At 40.5% G+C, this 23,175-nt stretch overlaps 1 protein-coding gene across 1 annotated transcript; it reads right to left on the bottom strand.

Annotated features, from left to right (window-relative positions):
• Positions 1–19,082: 19,082 nt before the first annotated feature.
• Positions 19,083–19,715, bottom strand: LOC148033255 (GDSL esterase/lipase At1g28650-like). The gene has a single exon (XM_087680887.1). The coding sequence runs from the start codon at positions 19,713–19,715 to the stop codon at positions 19,083–19,085; it is 633 nt and encodes a 210-aa protein (XP_087537013.1).
• Between the last annotated feature and the right edge of the window lie 3,460 nt (positions 19,716–23,175).

Genomic DNA, 23,175 nt, shown 5'->3' on the forward strand with positions numbered 1-23,175 from the left:
ATTTTCTATGAAGGCTTACAATCCCTCAACTTTTGGTGTTGGAGACAATAGATTCTACTAGTACTCACCTAGAATAACCTCTCCATTTCTTAATGAAACCCTATGCTCTATGTAATCACAAACTATTCTCCATGTCAAAATGGAAAAACTTGACATGACATACTCTCTATCTGGTTGGAATTTGATGAAAGAGAAGACAACTCTTTATTGAGTGTACAATGTGCATTTGATATAGAGAAGGCAATAGTTCATGAATTGAGGAATGTCCAAAGGAAAACGGGAGGCATAGAGGAAGTATCAAGAGGGTTTGAATAACCTAAAAGTTGTAGGTGCCATCACTACAAACCAAGAAGACTAAGAAATGAATGTTCAGAATCATCAAACTTTAAAAACCAAAATTAATGATCAAATCCATCAAAATTTTAGACCGTTGAGTAACATAACCATCCATTTATGATGTACCATAAAGAGCATTTAGTAATGATAGGTCAATAACTTCAAAACATCATTAGGTTGGGTGAGACACTTACATGGTAGAAGTAAAGAAAATGATACAAAAAGAAAAAGTGAAATCCACACCCAAATCCAAGAGAACAATGCATGAAAGAATGCTAAAGTAGAAGTTCGAGTTTTTCTCTTAAGATGGTAAAAGTCCCTAGCATGTTCAATCATAACATAATGCACACACTCATCCTTTGATCTATTTATGAATTTTTGTGGGGGAGGCAAGAAAAGTCTTGTTGCATACTTATGAAAACTAAGATTACATGGCAACTATATTTATGCTTAAGATAAAGATGACTTATCGATGAGGATTTTGAGGTGCGGAGGAATACCTTATGCATATTACTAGAATATGGTTATACGAATGTTGGTTGTATTGTATAGATCTTTAATACACTGGATTTGCCTTACAAAATATTCTAGCAAGATGTTGTATCATATGATTGTATGCTAGTTATAGTGCCCTTGATGTATATATGTTGGGTCAAATATATGGTGAGGACCTTTTGTCTCTCTTGAGATTGTGATGTTGTAAGCTATATCTACACATCCAATTTGGGACAATTACTCATACAAGTATTTCTTTTTCATTTGTTGAGTAGATGAATGTATGCGACAAGAGATCAATTTTTGTTGATGCATTTTTGTAATCTAATAATAGTAATGTACATAAATTTTAGTTAGGTTTAATTGGTATGCATACCTATTTTTTATAGCTCTAATTTAGATTGTCCATTATCAAGGTGAACCATTGCATATACAATGCTTTTCTGGGCTACTAAGTGACCTTTTGGCCTTAAAGTTAAAAAGATTTGGACATTGGCTTATAAACTGGTAACTTTAAGTGACATAGCTTTATATGTAAAGCAACACACATAATTTATGTATCTAAGGACATTTGTTTATTTATATGATACATCTATTCATGTCTAAAACACACATAATTTATATATGTAATGACATTTTTTATTTATATGATACATCTATTCACGTCTACAAAGAAAAAGGTGGAAGTGAAGAATTTGGGGGGGGGGGGGGGGGAGGGGGGGTGCACTCCATAGGTACACGATATATCAAGTTTTGTGACCTATTGGGATCTATGTAACATTATGTTTGTATTAGTATTCTTTGTTGGTATGTAGGTAGCATCACTTAAATATTAGTAATATTGAAACTCTACACACATCCACTCTATCAATAAACAATATATATCAAGTTAAGTGCGGGTTGTTTGCTAGGATGTAAGTAGCATTACTATATTTGACATTTTACACACACACACACACACACAACAAAGGGTTTCACTACAACCCTCTAGACTTAACTAATCATGACATGGGAACCAAAAGGTGTAACGTGTCCACCTTCCCCTTCACGACACATCTTAGCAGTCCATCGGAAAGGGGGTCTAGAAAGCTTCACCCGGCACTCCCATGGAATGTCACGGGGTTTGCGATCTAGGACTTTCCACGTCTGCCATGTAGCGGAAGTATTCTGGTCGTTCCCACTTAGAGGGGGGGGTATTTATAGTCTGGGGGGAGAGAGGACCTCCACCCTAAGTGGCCCCTTACATGGCATCTTCCCCTCCACCTCTTAGTTTCCCATTATAGCCCATCCACTTCCCTCAGCCACGCTTCAGCTGGGAGAAGGTAATTTTTAAAAAAAATTGCAATAAACCTATTATTATCTTCTTGACCTCCTCCCAAGAGGATGTTCACCTGTGCGGTTATGCAGATTTTTAAACCTTGGTCCCGTTTTGCCAATGGAGAGGTCATGATTCCTCGATATGGTTTATAGATTGCACTGTTGGCCACTCCGATGCCGGAATTAACCTTTGCTTGAGTTTCACGCGGGCTAGTTATATTTTTCAATAGGTTTGTTTGGCAGTTGACCATGCAATGGATGTTTGTTTCTTCAGTAAGTCTGTCAGAGGTGCTGCAATAATCTCGACTTTGTAATGATAGTCATTAGTTGTTCTATATTCGTTACTTTGCAATGCAGAGAAGTATCTTGCTAAAAATGCATAGACATCTTTCATTCATTCCATTGAAAAATACTAATGACCGATCTTCGATCATGTGTTACTTCCTTTAAAATAGCCAAAGTATTTCAATCACAAAAGTGCATCCCAATTTCATGAATTAACCATGCATAATTGCAATATTTCGATGTAAATAAAAAATAGAAAGAAAACCTGGACTTGGGGGTTCGGTGAAATGTCCACATGAATGCTAGGGGATGATCCTCCTGCGGTTGCGCCTTGTGCCTTTTTAGGAGCCATCGTGAATTCGACCTTCTTGTCTTGGCCGCAGTCTTATGATCTTAGCCCGTCTCCCTCGTACGCGCGATTCCCTTTGAGGTACGACTTCCTTGACCGAAGTACCGACTTGCGGAATTGGGCTTTGGAAGGCCTTAGGGTTCAAAGCTTGGGCCTTCTTTCTTTCGGAAAAGATGGATTCCTGAGAGGGTTCTTGCGAAAGCCTTGCGGAAACGGAGGCTTGAGAGATTCTTCTCCTTGAAATTTCGGCTAGGAGTGGTTTTATGGACTTTGCGAAAATGGGAACTTATGAACTTCTCCTTCCTTTCATAGAAGTTCCGGGGATAAAGATCTTTATTGAGAGGGAGTGCAGGGGAAAATTTAGAGATGGGTTTATGGGGGAATTCGAGTGGGAAGGGGCTTAGAGAAACCCCTCTTCTTCAAAGCTATGATGGGCTTATTTGAGGATCTAATGGGGAAGCCTTATAGGCTTCCTCCTCGAAGCTCAGAGGGAAGAAAATTTGTCTTTAGGAGGGTTCAATAGGAAGGCCCTTAAACCCGGCAGGGAGATTGGGCTTGTGACGAATGCAATGGGAAGGGCTTTAAAAGGAACCGAGGTAATATGGACTTGTGTGGGGAATCCACGGGAAGGGGGGCTTGGAGGAGTCCCCTTAGAAGCTTCTAAGAAGCTTCTTGGAAGCTTCTGGGGGCATGTGCAGTCTACGTGGAAGAGGGAGGGATGATAGTTACGTGGAGGGGGGAAAGGATGATGCCCACGTGGAAGAGGGAAGGGGTGGTGCTGACATGGAGTGTGGGGGGTCCTTGAGATGACGGCAGCGAATCCAGTCGGCTACTGGTGGTGGCTAGTGAGCCACAGGTGGCGGCGTGACAACTCGCGGCTCCCTCCAGCATGGATCCCGCAGCTCTCCCCTCCTCCACACTTTGGCACAGCAGCTGACGGCTTCCTCTCCTCCTCACGGCGTAGCGAATTCTACAGCTTCTTCCTCCTTCACACTCTCCCTTTCACCCCCTTAGAGGGGGGGTATTTATAGTCTGGGAGGAGAGAGGACCTCCCCTACGTGGCCCCTTGAATGGCATCTTCCCCTCCACCTCTCAGTTTCCCATTATAGCCCATCCCCTTCCCTCAGCCACGCTTCGGCTGGGGGAAGGTAATTTAAATTTTTTTTGCAATAAACCTATTATTATCTTCTTGACCTCCTGCCAAGAGGATGTTCACCTGCAGTTATGCGGGTTTTTAAACCTCGGTCTCGTTTTGCCAGTGGAGAGGTCATGATTCCTCGGTATGGTTTATAGATTGCACTGCTAGCCACTCTGATACTGGAATTAACCTTTGCTTGAGTTTCACGCAAGCTAGTAATATTTTTCAACAGAAATATTACATTCATCCTATAGCATACTCTTCAAGGAAACTGAAGAGCCATGAGAGGAATTATGCTAACCATGATCTAGAACTATTAGGTGTCATCCATACTCTGAAGCTTTGGAGACACTACCTGTTGGGTAACAAGTTTACTCTAGTGACGGATCATAAAAGCCTCAAGTGGATCTTTACCCAAAATGAGCTTAACATGAGGCAACGTCGGTGGATTGAAGTGTTGAAGGAGTATAATTTTGAAATCAAATATCGACCGGGAAAGAAGAATGTAGTTGCTAATGCACTCAGTCGTAAGGCATTCCTTAATTGTCTAATCTTGCAAAATCCATCAACAGCCAGATCTCTAGCTACAAAGGTATCCATGCCAAACAAACCAATACTTGAGTTAGCTAAAGAAGAAGCATGCCATGATCTAGCCTATCAAAAGATGCTAAGCGAGATCCCAATCAAGGACCAGGACCAAAAGCTATAGGCTAAGTATCATGAATTCTCTATCAATCGTGGACTTGTCTACTATAGAATGAGATTATGTATACTGGCAAGCCAATCACTTAAGCAGAAGATACTGTGGAAAGCTCATGATTCCCCTTTCTCAGGACATCCTGGCTATGCCAAGACTCTCAATGCAATTAGAAATAGCTACTATTGGGAGAGGCTTAAAGGTGACGTTCTCAAATATGTCACTGAGTGTTTGTCTTGTCAACGTATCAAAGCCGAACATGTCAAAATGCCAGGAAAGTTGCAACCACTTGACATTCCCCAAATGAAATGGGAATTCATCAGTATGGACTTTATTGTTGGCCTACCGCAAGTTCAGGGAGGATACAACTCCATCATGGTTGTGGTCGACATGCTTACCAAGGTCGCATACCTTATTCCAGTAAAGACAAACTATAAAGCCTCACACATTGCAAGGTTGTTTATCAAGGAGATATTCAAGCTACATGGGCTACCCAGAAGAATCATTAGTGATCGTGATTCTCTCTTCACATCACAAACCTGGAGAGCTATCTTTGAAGCCATTGGGACTCAACTCTGTTTTAGTACAGCTTACCATCCCCAAATCGATGGCCAAACGGAGTGAGTCAATCAAGTTATCAAGGATATGCTAAGGGCATGCTGCTGTCATGAACCAAAAAGGTGGATTCAATACTTGCCTTTGGTTGAATTTGCCTACAATGCTTCTTACCAACAAAGCATTCAGATGACCCCTTTTCAAGCATTGTATGGTCATGACTATCGAAGTCCCTTAAACTTCTCAGATCCAACCTTGAGGGTTGAAGATTCAAGGTAGATGCTGGAAGAGATGGATGACCAAATAAAGTCAATAAGATAGGACATCCAAGCTGCCAAGGATAGAGAAAAGGCATACGTGGATTTGAAGTATCAAGGTAGAACCTTCGAGGAAGGAGACATGGTCTTCATTCGCATACGCCCAAACAAGAGTTCCCTATCCTTAGGAGATTGCAAAAAGCTAAGTCCAAGGTATTGTGGACCATACAAGTTTCTCAAATGCCTGGGACCTAATGCTTATAGACTGCAAATCCCTGAGAACCTAAAGGTTGATAATGTATTCCATATCAGCCTACTGAAGAAGTATGTACCTAATCCTAGCCATGTACTCGATGACCAACAAGTTGTAATGCTTAGCCAAGGAGTCCTTGAGCTATGGCCTAAAAGGATCTTAGATGTTAGGGAGAGACAACTGAGATCCAGAACCTTGAGAGAATGCCTTGTACAGTGGAAAGATTATCCCAAGGAGGATGCCACTTGGATGGATGAAAGCACTCTCAACCTTCAATATCCCCAGTTTATCTCGAGATGAGGACATCTCGATTCCTCCAAAGGGGAGAGAATGTAATATTTCTGTTGAAAACTTTTACTAGCCCGCGTGAAACTCAAGCAAAGGTTAATTCCGGCATCAGAGTGGCCAGTAGTGCAATCTATAAACCATACCGAGGAATCATGATGTCTCCACTGGCAAAAGGGGACCGAGGTTTAAAAACTCGCATAACCGTAGGTGAACATCCTCTTGGGAGGAGGTCAAGAAGATAATAATAGGTTTATTGCAAAAAAAAAAAAATTACCTTCCCCCAGCCGAAGCGTGGCTGAGGGAAGGGGATGGGCTATAATGGGAAACTGAGAGGTGGAGGGGAAGACGCCATGCGAGGGGCCACGTAGGGGGGAGGTCCTTTCGCCCCCCAGACTATAAATACCCCCCCTCTAAGGGGGTGAAAGGGAGAGTGTGAAGGAGGAACAAGCTGCAGAAGTCGCTGCGCCGTGAGGAGAGGGAGCCGCCAGCCCCCGTGCCAAGGTGTGGAGGAGGGGAGAGCTGTGGGATCCATGCTGGAGGGAGCTACTAGTTGTCACGCTGCCACCTGTGGCTCGTTAGTCACTACCATTAGCTGACTGGATTCACCGCCGTCATCTCAAGGACCCCCCACACTCCACATCAGCACCACCCCTTCCCTCTTCCACGTGGGCATCATTCTTTCCCCCCTCCACGTAACTATCATCCCTCTCTCTTCCACATAGACTGCACACGCCCCCAGAAGCTTCCAAGAAGCTTCTTAGAATCTTCTAAGGGGGCTCCTCCAAGCCCCCCTTCCTGTGGATTCCCCACACAAGTCCATATTACCTCAGTTCCTTTTAAAGCCCCTCCCATTGCATCCGTCACAAGCCCAATCTCCTTGCCGGGTTTAAGGGCCTTCCCATTGAACTCTCCTAAAGACAACTTTTCTTCCCTCTGAGCTTCGAGGAGGAATCCTATAAGGCTTCCCCATTAGATCCTCAAATAAGCCCATCATGGCTTTGAAGAAGAGGGGTTTCTCTAAGCCCCTTCCCACTCGAATTCCCCCATAAACCCATCTCTAATTTTTCCCCCACACTCCCTCTCCATAAAGATCTTTATCCCCGGAACTTCTATGAAAGGAAGGAGAAGTTCATAAGTTCCCATTTCCACAAAGCCCATAAAACCATTCCTAGCCAGAATTTTAAGGAGAAGAATCTCTCAAGCCTCCGTTTCTGCAAGGCTTTCGCAAGAACCCTCTCACGAATCCCTCTTTTCTGAAAGAAAGAAGGCCCAAGCTCCGAACCCTAAGGCCTTCCAAAGCTCAATTCTGCAAGTCAGTACTTCGGTCAAGGAAGCCGTACCTCAAAGGGAATCGCACGTATGAGGGAGACGGGCCAAGATCATAAGATTGCGACCAAGACAAGAAGGTCGAATTCACAATGGCTCGTAAAAAGGCACAAGGCCCAACCGCAGGAGGATCATCTCCTAACATTCCTATGGACATTTCACAGAACCCACAAGTCCAGGTTTTCTTCCTATTTTTGGTTTACGTCAAAATATTTCAATTATGCATGGTTAATTCATGAAACTAGGATGCACTTTTGCAATTGAAATACTTTGGCTATTTTAAAGGAAGTACCACACGATCTAGGATCGTTCATTAGTATTTTTCAATGGAATGAACGAAAGATGTCTATGCATTTTTAGCAAGATACTTCTGTGCATTGCAAAGTAACGAATCTAGAACAACTAATGACTATCATTACAAAGTCGAGATTATTGTAGTACACCTTCGATTATGCATGGAAAGATTAAAACGCATGTCGCATTATTAGAAAAATCTTTCTTCGTAATGATTCATTAAGAAAGTTGCTAACAACCGTAGAAATTTGCTAAGCATGGAAATGATTCTAGGGCTGCATGAAGTAGGTTAACTCTAGTCAATTGACATAAATCTCATTCAACTATGTAGTAGTTAGGAAAGGTTGCGTAATGCTCAATCAGCGTACGAATATTTCATTCAGAAATGAAGTTAGGGAAAGGCTGCATTGTTTTTTTAACATAAAATCCTAAAAGCTTAGTAGCATGAGTCGTGAATGCATGTCCTAGTAGGATCAATGGAAGTTATGCGAATTTTAACATGTGCTTGGTCTTAACAAGAAAAGTTAGGGATTGCGAATCTAGACAAAATGAACCGCATGCTTACATGAATTATGACGTAATGCAACTAGTTTTTCCCCTCTTTGATCAAGACAACATCTTTAGGAATAGACAAGCAAATTCGTTTACCCTAAATACCTAAACCGCAAAGGAATCACCTAGGATGGTTAAATCGATACAATATACTCCAAGTGCTAACTACGGTTTAGCACATTAAGGACTTGACCTACAGTCTAGGGTATAATAATCCCGATTTACGTTGTTTTAGGGGAACGGAATGGGACTATGCCTTATGGCAGAGAGGTCGAGCTTTGCATCCCTCTCGTTTCCCATTCTCCTTGAACCAAGTGCAATGTGAATCCGCTTCGGCCCTGGCGTTTCTGCGTAAAGTAGTTGGCTTGGGGTTCGACGCTAGTTGCCGTTTAGGAAATGACCATTAGGGGAAACCCAGATTTAGGTCGGTCCTAAGTGGGAACGGCCAGAATACTTTCGCTACATGGCAGACACAGAAAGTCCTAGATCGCAAACCCCGTGACATATTTCAACATGAACTCTTGATTTTTTCAATGGATTTCTCTCAAATTCTCTCTCACAAACCTTTCTGTGTGTCCTCTCTCTCTCTCTCTCTCTCTCTCTCTCTCTCCCCCCTTTGTGTGTGTCTTTCTCTCTTACGCAAGATCGTTGGGTCATTGAGCCATAGGTCATCATCCTCAAGATTTTAAAGCAATTGGGTCACTTTCATGCACATGGATCACAGGGGAGCTATGCAAGTGAACTCACTCAGGATCTTGCCCTTAGCTTATGGTTGCCACCTATACTAAGAAAATAGGGGGCGATACCCCCTATCATATGTGTGCACATGGACAATGGGCAGGTTATCGTCCCCCTCCTTTTTGAACATTATGATAATGTAAGAAGCATTTTATATTAGACAACCGATGCATAGTCCAAGAGATGGAAATGTGTGTGTGTGTGTGTGTGCACACGCACACATGAGTAGATATGCTTTACTACGGAGGATAAACAATTTTTATGACTAGTTTGCAGCTATAGCTTACTATTTTAAAGGGTCCCATTTCTCTCACGTGCCCCAGTGAACTAAATCTCCATTATAAAATAGTGAGGTTTAATTTTTTGCAAAACTTGTGGGTTCACAAACATGTTGGGGCCAACTAGTAGTATGTTCTACTATCAATACAAGGCTAATCCTTTTTGCTCACTTAGAATAGAATGAAATTCACCAAAGTGAGAAGTTTTAGATTGGCTTGCATACTTATGCTTCTTATATTTTCTAACTCAAAGCTTTCATGGTCTCTCTCTCTCTCTCTCTCTCTCTCTCTCTCTCTCTCTCTCTCTCTCTCTCTCTCTCTCTCTCTCTCTCTCTTAGAAAGGTCATATACTCTTACTGTTCTAGATAAAACATTGAGACATGTCATGCCTTCTATGTTGGAACACAATCTTGAGGCCATGACATGAGAGGATTAGTTAAGAATCTTGAAAGATAGTACTCTTGTTGAATCCTTCATTACATAAAGTGACTGAAAGAAAAAAAAATTCCACCTATGTTAGGATGCAAAGAGTTTAGTACATGTCTTCAAGAGTTGTTGAGAAACATGGATGCATAGATGATTTGCCACAATTACAAAATACATTCTTCTTATTCTTAGGCCAAGATGAGGAATTAGTAATTCTTGGAAAGACTAATCTTCTCACAACCAAAAACCCAAATCTATAGGGGTACAATGTGCATTTGGACGACCTTGGGTGCCCAACGTTTAATGTTGGAAACATATGTTGCATAAAGATCATGCTAGTCTAGAAGTAGACTTGTGGAGGGTGGCACCTAATTTAAGGTCTTTGTAATTTTTTCTAACAACAATAGCCACATGATCATTTATGTCAAGTGCAAAAAGGTCATAACTCCCAACCATTACACCATCATCCTCACTATGTTTTGTTTTCATCTCCACCATCATCCTTCTTATGAATAACCATTTGAAGTAAATTTCAATATGCATATAGTATTAAGTATTCTAACACATGTGGTATAATAAATTATGGAGATGGACACATGATGGGGTTCCTTGTTGCACTTCTTAGGCACTTGGTTGCTCATACCTTGGTTGAGAAAGAACTTGTGTTGGGCCTTGATACACTTAAAAGTAAAAATCAAAATGTTATGTTATGTTGGACAATTGTAGGCTTACATGAGCATAACCCTATCTTTTCCAATTCATCAGTTGATTGCAATGAATTAGAATACATGAGCAAGTGCCATTGGCTACCTAAGCAAGAGCAATGAAGTTGTTGGGTCGTCTACACTATTGTAAACTCACTGGGTCATCTATGCCATCATGAAGCAACTAGGTTGTTTGAGCATGCATGAATCAAAGGAGAGCTACAGAAGTGATGTCAACTCCATTGAGAGATTTAAATATGTGAACAATAAGCTTCAACTATCACTTATGTGTAGGATAGCATCCCATCATGCCTAATGACTTTTAAAAGCATGAGATTTCTAGAGAGATTAGAATTCGAACTAGTTAAAAGCTCAGGTAGTAAAAGCACTCTTGCATTGTCTATATATAAAGTTTGAATACTTTGAGGCAAAGGTCTAGTACCTAACCAATGTTATGGATAAACAAGTGTGGCCAACACAATCTTTGTTGAGATTATCCTATGATAGCCAAGATAGCCCTTGAAATCTAGAGAGTATGAGCTGAAGTTTGGAGCTAGCAATGCTGAATTGATGGGGTTGATCAATGGTTATTTTATGTGTCGATGCTCTCCATTGTGGCTTAACTTCTTTCTAGCGTGGTGCTAATGAAAAATTTTTGTATCTTGCATTGAGGAGGCTTCCATCTGACATAAGAGACATGAAGAAACATAGTTGCAAAGTCTTATATGCCTTACATTGATGATTACATTGCAATAAGCAGCCTACACATGCTTGGAAGGGAAGTTCTATTGGTTTGATATGGATCCGTCCACCAAACCATATAAATCACTTAAGTCTCCTTTCCCTCTCTATCATGTTTATGCTATGTTTTTACTACCTATAACGACATGTGATTGCAAGCTCTTGAAGTTAGCATATAATATGTTGTCTTAGTTGATAGAACCTAGTCTATGCTTTAACATATGTTTTTCATACTTGATATGTTGGATGCTTCATGGTGAGTGTGATTTTTGTTGATTCAACTATACTCATTTTGATGAATGTAATGAGATAACTATCATGTAGTGTGGGCCAATAGTACCCCTATTAGGTTGGATCATAGAGAAACACATGGGATCACGGGCTATATAAAAATCCCTCTAAAGCTTAATCCTGCAACCTTGGCCTCACACATCCTTGTATACATCTTGATTTTACTTTCTTTAGGCAATAAATCTAACTCATGTAATCTCAATCCTCTTTGTGTACATGCAATTTTAAGTGTTTAGAAGAAAGAGGTCACATTTTCTTTCCTTTACTACCTTTATGTTCCTCTTTATATATCCTTCCCTTTATTTTTCTTGACCCTTTGTTCTAATCTAACCAAGATAAACCCATTGGAATGTCGAAGTAATGGGACCTTCTACTTCTACTTCTAATCTATACAATGACACGATCTTCTTCACTTGACCCTTCAAAGATTAACTTGTTCATTGACCTAAGATACTTATAGTGATTATGCAAAGCACACAATAGTCCACTCTTGCTAGCTTTTGAAAATCATTAGCTTTTGCTAGTATGTGCATACGTTTTTGATAGTATTTACTTTGTCTATGTGAATATTCAATTGTTTTTGCTAGTATGTTCATTATGTTTTAGGTATTATGTGCTTTGTCTTCACATATATGTGTATGTCTGTATGCCCACATGCCTACACATGCATAAGATTGGAGTTGTGCGAGTGTGCCCACTTTGTGACTATGCCAAAAGAGGATTTAAAAAATATTAAGCAATAAATAAGGGCATCATGGATTTTGAGAGCAGAATTTTGGTGCCGAGAAATGCTTAAAAATAGCTAAAAATTACAAATATCAAGGGAAAAATATTCAACGTCGAGAATTTTGGTGCCGATAAATGCTTAAAAATAGCTAAAAATTATGAATATCAAGGGAAAAATATTCAACGTCGAAGGCGGCGGCTCGATTCTGGACGATTTTAAGCGTCAAAGTACTTTAAAGGCGCCCGAGTGACACTTGTTGATTTTTCATAATTTTTCAGACTGTCGTGCGGGTTGACAAGAGTTACCGGCCAATGCGGGATGCCGAGCCGGACGCCTAGGATTTTTCAGAGCTCGATTCGGAGTCCGGATGGGGAAATGGCCAAGAAACCGGTCAAGATTTGAAGAGGTGGACCAAAGTTTGGCCAAGTGGTCATGACCTTTGGGGGGGGCATGTAGCATTTTAATGTGGCATGAAACTTTTCATGCATGAGAGGAGAAAAAACATGGGAGCATGAAGGCGACAGGAGGCACCGAAATTTGCGCCCAAATGTTGATGGGGCTTCTCCCTACCTACAAACAGCCCCTGCAAATGATCATTGCCCCTCATTCCCCCCTGGATGCTGATCATTTCGCCATGCTTCGTTCCTCCAATGGCAGTCTCTATAAAGAATTCTGATTTCAGTCTTTCTCTCTCCTCCCTCTCTCTCTTCTAAAGGCAGATTCATGTGGTGAAGAAGAAGAAGAAGAATGGATGACGGATGCTTGTCCAATGAAGACCGGATTGCTCCGTGGTGCAAGAGGAATGAAGATTGCTGATTGTGGACTATCATGAGTATTAATGGTGGCTGGAAATCAGTCCTGAGATATGACAAATAAAAACCCGCAACCCGCAAAGAACGGTAATCTCATTTTTACAAAGGAAATTGATGTTTTATACAATTTGCTTCATGAATACTTGTTCCCATGGGATGATTATGCATAATGATGTTGTTTGCAATGTCTTCCAACTGTTTGAAATCAGAAAATCAGAAAATCATAAGTGTTGTGGATGAAATTAATAGTGTAAAACCCGTAGAACACGCGCAATATGGGGAAATTGGGTGTTTTTGAGATATAAATGGAAAATATAATAAGACACACCAACTAAATTTGTGATTTTGCTGCAAATGAACCTAAGGGCCACAGCCCACAACTCATTTTGTATTTTCAGTTATTTAATATTGCAAAAAATACAAGAAAAATAAAAAAAATGGAAAAAAATAGGGAAAAAATAGATTTTGAGTGCCAAAAATTAAGAAAAAAATAAGAACCATGTTTGTGGATGTATGGGGGGTCTGAAGTATGAGGTTTAGCCTCAGCTCAGCCCTACCTTTATGTTTCAGTGAGTTTTTATGGCTTTTTATACAATAAAAATGTGGAAAATGAACCCTAAACCTATGCACCATGCATCATCAATGAATGTGACAAAGTATGAACTGCCTCCAAGAGATACATTTTGTGTAGGCCCCCAAATATCTGTATGCACAACATCAAGGATATTTCTGCTTACATCTCTATCATGTGAAAAGGGTTGTCTTGCCTGCTTTCCAAACTGACATGCTTCGCATATCTTATGAAATTCTGCAATTCTAAATGTAGGCAAACCTGTAACCAACCGTTTGGACTGCATTAATTTCAACCTTTGTACATTTTCATGTCCAATGCATTTGTGCCAAATTTCAATATCTGCAACAACACCTTTTCCTTTAGCATACATAGCGGCATTTATAGTAGGAATTCCAGCATCCAGAGTAAACATACGTCCAACTCTACTTCCCTTTGTAACCAACTTGCACTTGTCATTGAAGTCTTCTACAAAGCAGCCCTTTGCATTAAGTCTGACTTGTAGCCCTTGCTCTACCATCTGACCAACTGACACCAAGTTCTTTGTAATAGATGGCACATGTAATACATATGAAAGACTCTTTGTCTTACCATCATGCAAGGACAAAGGGAACTTTTCCAATGTGTGAAATTGGGTGGCATGAATCATCACCCGTCTGCACATAACCCGTATTTTGCAAATCTTGCATCTCTCCAAACCATTCTGCATGGCTGGTCATATGATTGGATGCACTTGAATCAACATACCAAACATCATCATATATTCCCTTTCCTGTAACAACATTCAACATATGCTGTATAACGTTCATTTTTGTCTTCATTCTGTCATGAAGACGATGCATAGTTTCCTTGCTACAACTTACCACTGCGAATATCATCTTTCTTAGCATAACATTGGGCTGCAATATGACATGTTTTGCCACAGTAGTGATACACAATACCAGAGTTGTTAGAACCTTTGTTCTGCCATCCACCTCTTCCTCTAAAGCTCCCCCTGCCTCTAAAGTTACCACGACCTCTTGAAACCTGCATATTACCAAATTGCTGATTCAATCTGTTTTGCTGGTTGTCACTACCACGTCCTGTACCACGGCCTCTTGAAGAGGACCTGCCACATCCCCTTCTTGAACTGGAGTAGAAAGCTTGGACCTCTTCACCACTTTTTTCAGATGTCTCACTCTACATGTTGATCTCTTCAGTGATCATAAGGGAGACCAACTCATCAAAATCTGGAAATGGCTTTTTGACATATATGAAAGTTACAAAGACTTCCAAGACTTTTCATTGTTAAGTCCACCCAAGGTAGACGACACCAAATCATCATCATCAGGCATTGGATCAATTGCTGCCAAGGCATTTGCAATGCTTCTTACCTTCAGTGCATACTCATTGATAGACATATTCCCTTTCTTCAATGTATTCAACTCTTGCTTGAGTTGAATCTTTCGTGCCTTTGTATTTATGGAAAACAAACTTTCAAGTATGGTCCAAGCTGCATATGAATTCTCTGCATTTCTAATATGTCCCAGCATATTATTGTCAATTATTGAAGACAGCCAATACATGACATTTTTGTCTTTTGCATTCCATTCCTTCCGTGCCTTTGTCTCTTCTGCAGTTGGAGGATCACTCACCTCTGGCTCCTTTTCCTTGTTCATTGTCTACTCAACAATACATGTAATCTGCAAATCAGTTTGCAGATAAACCTTGTGTTTATTTGCTGGTAAACACCTTTGAACTTACAGATCTGAAATCTATAACCTGTGTACCTGTATACGGCAGACACACCTGAAATTACAGGATACCTCGAACTGTTGTCCGTAACCTTGCAAGTCTAAAACGAGGTCAGAAATAACCTCGAATGGCCAGAATAGCACTGGAAATGCCCTAAAGGACACATCTACAGAATACACAACACTCTTCGCACACACCAAATCTCACTGAAATCTGAGATTTTTGCTCTGCCCTGCTTCTGGTGCCTCCACAGGCACTGTCCAAGAGAAGAAGTAGAGAATGGAAGAGCTTCTTACCCGTTGCTTGCTTGCTCAAATCCTTAGCTCCTCTCCTTCGCTTTAGCCTTCAAAACCAGCCTCAATTAGTGGTGTAGCTTTGATACCATGTCACGAATCGGGTGGTAGGGGGACTTACTCAAGATGCTGCGCCGAACACACATAGAATGCACAAGGAGAAGCTCACTCAAGAGACAAAAAGAGAGATGGAGGCCAAAACGTTTTCTTGCTGGTTTCTTCTTCTTCTTCCACACACTTTACAATGTACACAAAGTATAGATAAGATACAACATAAAGGAAAGTAGCCTACTAAGTCAAACAATGCATAACCGACTACACTAGTCAACTGGTGCTATAACTATGCCAGTTGTAAATAGGTGTAACAACCTGAATATAGTAAATAATGAGTCAGTGGCCATGTGAGAGTCATAATGACCACCGATGTGCTAAGTGTAGACGTGTGGACCCATCTAACCAGGTGGTCCATCATTAATGTCTGCATGTGTTGAGCTTGTCATCTCAACACCCCTCGATATCCCTATATGTATAGTAACCTAGAATTATATAAGAGATGTGTAATTCAAATAGATAGAAAAAACATCTCAAAATTCTTAGGCCAATAATATAAATAAAAATAATAAACTTGGAGGGCAAGAGACTCTTTGAGCATGCTTAGGAGGTGGAACAAAAAACAAGGTGCTATTGTAGACATGGAAGAAGAGGGTCATGTGGATGAAAAGGAAGTGTCATAAGTCCTCAATCTATGCTACAATTTATTAATGCTTCAACTATAGAAATAAATTGTTATAAAATATACATTTGATTAGACAAAAATGATATTGTAAAATATCAACTATTCTACCTTGATTTAAGCTTAGGGTTGGTGAAATAACCCAACCCTTGATAGCCTATATCTATGAGAGATGAGTCCTAAAAAGGAAAAAATATCATAAATATAATAACTTGATATAAGAAAATTGAGATAAACATGTTTTGCAATTGAGACTTGTACATATTTAAACTAATCTGGTCCTCAAGGAAATATTGTATGCATAGACTAGCTGCAATGCAATGGCAAGCTGTGTGATAGTAGCCTCAACCTTATCATCCTCCAACTATGAAAATTAAACTTAACACATCCTCCTGAATTTCCTCCCTTGTCAAGCTCAAAAGGCACAATAGTATCCTCATCATTATCAGTATACTAGCTTTAGGAAGGAATGCCATGTTATCAACCTTGAAAAGAAGTGGAGGATATGATTGTGCATTTAGTCAATTAATATTATGTACATACCACATGTACCTATTTTACCAACTTTTAAGCTAGATACACTAGCATACCAACAAAGATTATCCCCTAGTTATGGAGAGAAAATCGTTCCTCCATTGAGGTTTGTTTGCTCTTCTTTCTATCAGTAAGGTTTTGATGTTGAAGTTAAGAGAGTTCGGGCCCTTGATGTCAATATTTTCATATGTCCTCTATATAGAATATGGGAAGAGTATGTTGGTGCTATCAAGGATGTGGGAAAGTGTTCTAGTAGGAGTACTATCAACCTGACATGATGCAATATCACCTCTATAAGTCAACTGATCATAAAATGCATCATTACTACCTTGAAGAAGGACCCTATAATAATTACACATATTTATACAAGAACTTGAATGAGATAAATGTGAGAATATTCAAATTGATCCGTAGTATTGCATTGAAGTAGTCAAGCTACAATTAAATTTCAATGGACATTACAAGAAGAAGCCAATTCAACCATACATAAAGGAATCATAATAAAAAAACCAAAAGGAGACATAACACACATCTGATGCTCACTTCTGTTGCAAAAATTAATGACTTTGTATTTTGAATGTATTTTACATAAAATTCAATAAGTTTGTGAAGTGCTCGCCAGCTCAAAGCAAGGACATTTGGGATACTAGTTGCCCTACATGCATTTAGGCTTCAGCTATGGTATTTATGGCTTATATATTTCCCTTTTTGGGTGTTTGTCAACCTCATCTAGAAAGGATGGCCAAAGTCATAGAACTTAATAGCCTAAGAGTAATTAAAAACACCAAAAACAAATGGAGGAGTGGGGCTAGAGACATGCACTAGTAAATTTCCAATGGCTATATGTGTATTGGCTTAGAAACGAAAGTGGCACATAGTCATGGGTAATAAATATGCATCACAAGATAGAGGAGACTAAGAGTAAACTGATTGGTTTGAAGATGATACCTCTCTATTATGCATGTAACTTGGATGTCCAAGGAAGCCTTATAAAGATAGGATTGCATGAGTGACTCCCAATCTCAAAATACTTTGGCACTTGAAGTTATTAAGTATAAAGAGGTTGAGATATGTATAGGTGGAGAACGATTTCAAGTTTAGGATTTTATGCACTATTCAAAAGTAGTATACTCTCTATCTAGGAAAGTGGTAAGCTCAATAGGTGAAGCTATAGGCAAAACAAAGTAGGTTTGGCCAAACCAATTACATAAGTAGGTAGATTGACACATGCAAGGAGTGGTGTGTAGTGGCCAAAACCCTAGTGGCTAGAGTCATGAATAGAAAGGCCACAGTTGAGGGAAATGCTAGATGGATTATTTAAGCAGTGGAGAAACGGAAAGGAAGTCTACTAATGGAAATATTTTAGTATTGGAGAAAGAGGTTTAATGAGGCCCAAAATTCAACACCTTCTATAAGAATGAGACATGTTATTATGGAGTACTATACCTTCTATAAGAATGAGACATGTTATTATGGAGTACTAATGAAATTCGAAGAGCTATAATCGTGATGCTTCTTTTGTCAATGTGGAGAGGGGGATTTGATATGCTTGCTCTAGGCTTTTCCATGGGTTAAACCACTTTGGGAAAAGACTACGTTGTGCATGAAGAGAGTTAGCTTACATAACCGATCAATTCCTAGGCAAGCATTGACATTGGATGTAAAAGGTAATGTGAATGAGGAAACAAATAAGGTGTGGGACTTGATGAGAGGTACAATCCTTAGATACACATGCAATGCCATGAATGCTATCATGTTGGGTAGCGTCAAGGGATGAAAATACTTTGTTGAGTTCTATGAAAAAAATCTAATATCTAATTTGATAGGTTGTATTAGAGCTCTTAGAAATAAAAGTGCTACAAGGTGGCATATAGCCTCCTTCAAAACAAGTGTGTAGTTCTTGAAGCACAACAAGACCCAATGAGGCTATGAAGAGAAAGTTTTCCTATCTTGGAGATGCAAATATTGTATGTTATCAATATGTGTTGTCTTGTACACGTTTAAATAAAGCCATACAATGTTTTGATTGAGTCTAGGATTTGAATTAGAGAACAAAGCTGATTGATTGCACCTACATCATCTTCCCTAGGATTAATTGCTAGCATAACCATATTCCTTACTCAATGCATTCAAGCCATATATCACATTAATCAATACCTTTAACATTGCACCAAGCAGTGCCTTAAATTATAGTCCTATTGTGTTGATCAATACAAAGATGACTGGCAACACCTACTAGTCCTAGTCCTATTCTTTGATTCTGCCAACCTTCACACACACACACACACACACACACACACACAAAGCATCTCAATAGCAGACCAAAATCTAATCACATTGAGCTGCCACACTAGGATTTTAAAATGTTGCGTCGGAATCGAGGAAGTTGCTCGAGGGGGAGGCGAAGCGGGAGTTGTCGTGGAGCATGAGGCCCATCATGGCCTCGTACATTGCATCGGTGAGGTGGATGCCGTCCCACCTCATGTAAGACCTCAGGTTGGGGTAGGGGGAGCTGCTGGCGCCGGCGGACGCTGCGACGTAGCGAGGGAAGCACGCCCCGTGGGTGTTGGTGAAGCCGTACTTCGAGGCGTGGTCGAGCACATGCAGGTAGGCGGCGGAGGTGCCGAGGTAGAAGATGTCAACGCCCGGGTGGCATGCGACGATGCTGTGGATGGCGGCGATGAGGAGCTGGTTGTGGCGGTCGCTGATGGCGCTGACTTGGGTGATGCAACCGTGGTGGTCCTTGGGCAGGGAGGGGAAGTGGGAGAGGTAGGTGGCCATGCAGCCCATGGGGAACTCGCCCTGCACCACCACTTTCTTGATTCCGCTGCTGCTGACGAGTAGCTCCAGCTGGCTGGCCACCTTCTGCACCAGAGCTGGAACCAAGGCGGCCACGGCGGAAGCCGACTTCCCCGATGACCAAGCGTAATTGTAGTCATTGCCGCCTATCTCTCCCAGGTATACCAGGGCGTGGCTCATGCTAATGGCCATCCTCGCTGTGTCGGCCATGAACCATTGAGTTTGGACGTCCAAGGAGTCTCGGGGGCTGGAGCCCACACAAGCCAAGCGAGCTAGCGCGGTCGTGTCTAGGGCTGTGGCTTCGGCCACCGTGAACTTCTCACGGCGGCCTCCTGCAACTCGGAGTGGGAGATGAGCTGGCAGAAAGAGTCTGTTTGAACCCCTATTTAATGGCATCAAGGTTTGGTGTTATGAAGCAATATCGGATTTGAAAATCGAAAAGTAAGTGACGAAGGCTAGGATAATAGATTTCGATACTAGGAAGCCACGTCGTCCCAATCGGATCACCAATTCGACATCATTTGCCTCTTCGTAAAGTTGAAATCACTTGTAGACAAGTGTGAATATGTAGGATTAAACCAGTTTTTATGGTGGTTAAGCTTTAACAAGAAGCTTAAAAACTTAAAAACTCAAAATTTCACATGAGAGAGGGAGGGCATGTTCTTTTAGTGCACCTTATTTCCCGTTAAAAAATGATTTTTGTTGCCTCTTATAACCATCCTCCATCTCCAAGGTTTGAGATCATTTAATTCTTCACTGTCTAACGCTCAAAACTATGAGAGAAATGATGCAATAAATGAAAAGATCCAATTTTAGTATTTCTCTCTCCTCTTTGTTTCTTGTTTATATGGGTGCATATGTGAGAGAGAGAGAGAGAGAGAGAGAGAGAGAGAGAGAGAAATGATTCGATGAAGCAAGGATGGATAATGATTTTGAAGCATAATGGCATGTAGATCGGGTAATTTGGATGCATCTCACTGAGGCTGAAAAATAGCATCAATGGCTTCACTTTTTTGACACATGACGCATTGCATATACGAGATTATAGTGTATGCATCTTTTATTGAATTTTATGATGAATTTTTTGTGCAAATGATGGAAAAATTATTTAAAATGGTTGAAATATGTTTATTGATATGTGCAATTTCAAAAACTTGATCATTTTCCATCATGCATAGTAAAAATAATAAAATCGCAAAACCCAAACTATGGTATTTAATGAGAAATGGTGTTGTTCTTCGGTTTTTGGGAACAAATGATGTTACATGGCATGAAAATGAGTATGTTGATGAAGTACACTTCACATAAGTCATACAAATTAGAAAATGCAAAAAATTAATAATTTATGTTGAAATAAAGAGAAATTTTCATGAAAAATAGTTAAATGAAGAGAAATTTTTTAAGAAAGAATGAGTTTTTACACATTAAAATGTACAAAAATTAGGAGAATGTTTGTGATTGTATAATAAAGGTAAAGCACGAGGGTTGCCTTAGTTTATCTCCATTTATATGTTAAAGTGTACATTTAGAGCTTGTTTTTATGAAAAATGGAGCTAAAATAAAAAGATATTTGATTAAGTCATTGATTTCTTTGCATATGTTAGTATATAGGCCATGGTTTATATAAGTTTTAAGGGGTTCAATAGCACGGGTTAGCCCAATGTTATTCCTTAGCAATGCAGCACGATAATAGGATTAAAAATTTATGAAAAAATTATTTGTGCACTTCATGTCTGGCTTTTGGTTAAGTTATTTGAGCACAGAGTGTCATACACTTTACATTGTAATCTAAATATGGTATCAGAAGTTAATTTTCTAGATGCATTACAATTGTATGTCTAAGTGACGATCAACATTGAGAGTGTAAGATCCTCTTTACTGTAGGATAATATGATTGTCTTTGGAGACTCTTATGTGAGAAAACAAAAATTTCTCCTAGAACACTTTATCAAAAGAGTGGACAATGTTAGGATTGTGCTCTATGTTTAGATGGCACATCTTGAGAGCAATCCATGGGGTGTAGGAGAGCCGTAGGAGCCATAGCACTTTGTTGGGGGCGGAGCTATTTGTGTATATGATACAAGATGTTAGCCACCTCAATGTTGACATATTCCCTCTATTGGAGTTGGGATCGGCAAAATCGTTGGACTATAAATTGATACAAATGCATGATTTAGCTAGATCAATGTATAGCCTCCAGACACTCTTGGCCTCGAGGCCATGAGGGTGGTTTGGTGAGCATAGGAGTCCAGCTAGAGCCATAGATCCAATGTTGGTGGTCCCATTTTAGGTCCTCAGATATCGCAATTGACCCTACCTCGAAGTGCTACTAGAGTGCTTGACTCCAGTCCAAGTCCAAAGCTGAACAAGAACCATGTTAGAGCCCACCCCAACCTCGAGACCATAGTAGGCAAATAAGAACTATATCAAAACCTAGCACTTGAATCCCCCAAACCCACTGACCCATGCCAAGAGCAAGGAGGCAATGATCCCCTTTTGTATGAACTTCTCTTTGAAAACACCTCCACCTCCACCTTTGACATCATGAAGTTGACTAGCCTCGCTCAACTTGAGGGCCCCACCCCACTCAGTGTTTGAGGATCTCTCCCTCAAATTCTAGCATCGAATTCATGCCCTCCTCAGTACCGAGTCTTGAAAAAAACTCAAACGGGGAGGAGTCTAGGACCTCCTTGTCTAGATCACTTTTGAATGAGACACTTGTAGTAGCAAATCTAGCTTGGTTCCCTTTACTTGGAGAAGCTCGTCATCTAGCTCATCCACCACACTTTTTTGTAGGTCCCCCTTAGGACTTGCATTGACATGTGGCTATAGTAGCACCATCCCTAGTACAATCCACTCCCACCACTTTGCCACCCACCAAGAGGCCCATCGAGTTTGGCCCCACCCCCAGCTCTAGCCAACTTCACCCTCTACAACCTCCCCTTCCACCACCAACCATTCTAGCCCCACCTTTGCCATCACAAGCTGATGATAAGCCTGACACCAAGGATGCAGATGACATTAACGAGTAATTCTATGGGTCCGAGTCCACTATTTGTGGGTTCGAGTCCATAGTGTATGCCAGTATTAAAGGCATCGGTAGTCAGTGGCATTTAAGCCAAAGTCACTAGTGGTGGCGCATTAAGTAGCTGGCGAGTGTAGATGTAGTAAAGGCCATTGAATATGGCACATGGGTGAAGAGGATGTCCTACTTCCTAACATGGAACATGAGTAGAGAGAATATCCCATTACATGAAGGAGCCTATATAACAATAGGAAGCAATGCATGATAGTTGGTTGATGTTCAAGCATACTCATAGTCTTGGAGACCAAGTAGCAAGGAGTCCTCTTTCTCCATGCCATACCCTACCTAAGTATTTTTCCAAGTCTTCTTTGACTGGTATCCCGGGTGCTCTCCCAACGTAGTTTATCTTGTACTATTTTCCCAATCCTTATTCTCAGCAATAGTGTTACCTTGGTCCTTGTATCCTATAATTGTTTAGTCCCTTGTACTATATTACGACCATTTGGTCCTGAATTGATGTTTTGTTTTTTCTAATTTAGTAATACATTTCGATTGAGTTCGAGTACACTTTGTGTTTGATCTCTATGCTTTGATTATGTTTCACTCTGTAACTCAGGCACATATGTC

Source organism: Lygodium microphyllum, chromosome 7 (assembly GCF_053477565.2).
Source record: "Lygodium microphyllum isolate KBCC chromosome 7, Lygodium_microphyllum_v1.1.10, whole genome shotgun sequence".
Classification (NCBI taxonomy): domain Eukaryota; kingdom Viridiplantae; phylum Streptophyta; class Polypodiopsida; order Schizaeales; family Lygodiaceae; genus Lygodium; species Lygodium microphyllum.

Bases quoted from the DNA above. Each gene is read 5' to 3' on its own strand.
- LOC148033255 (XM_087680887.1), bottom strand. From the start codon at position 19,715: ATGGCCATTAGCATGAGCCACGCCCTGGTATACCTGGGAGAGATAGGC.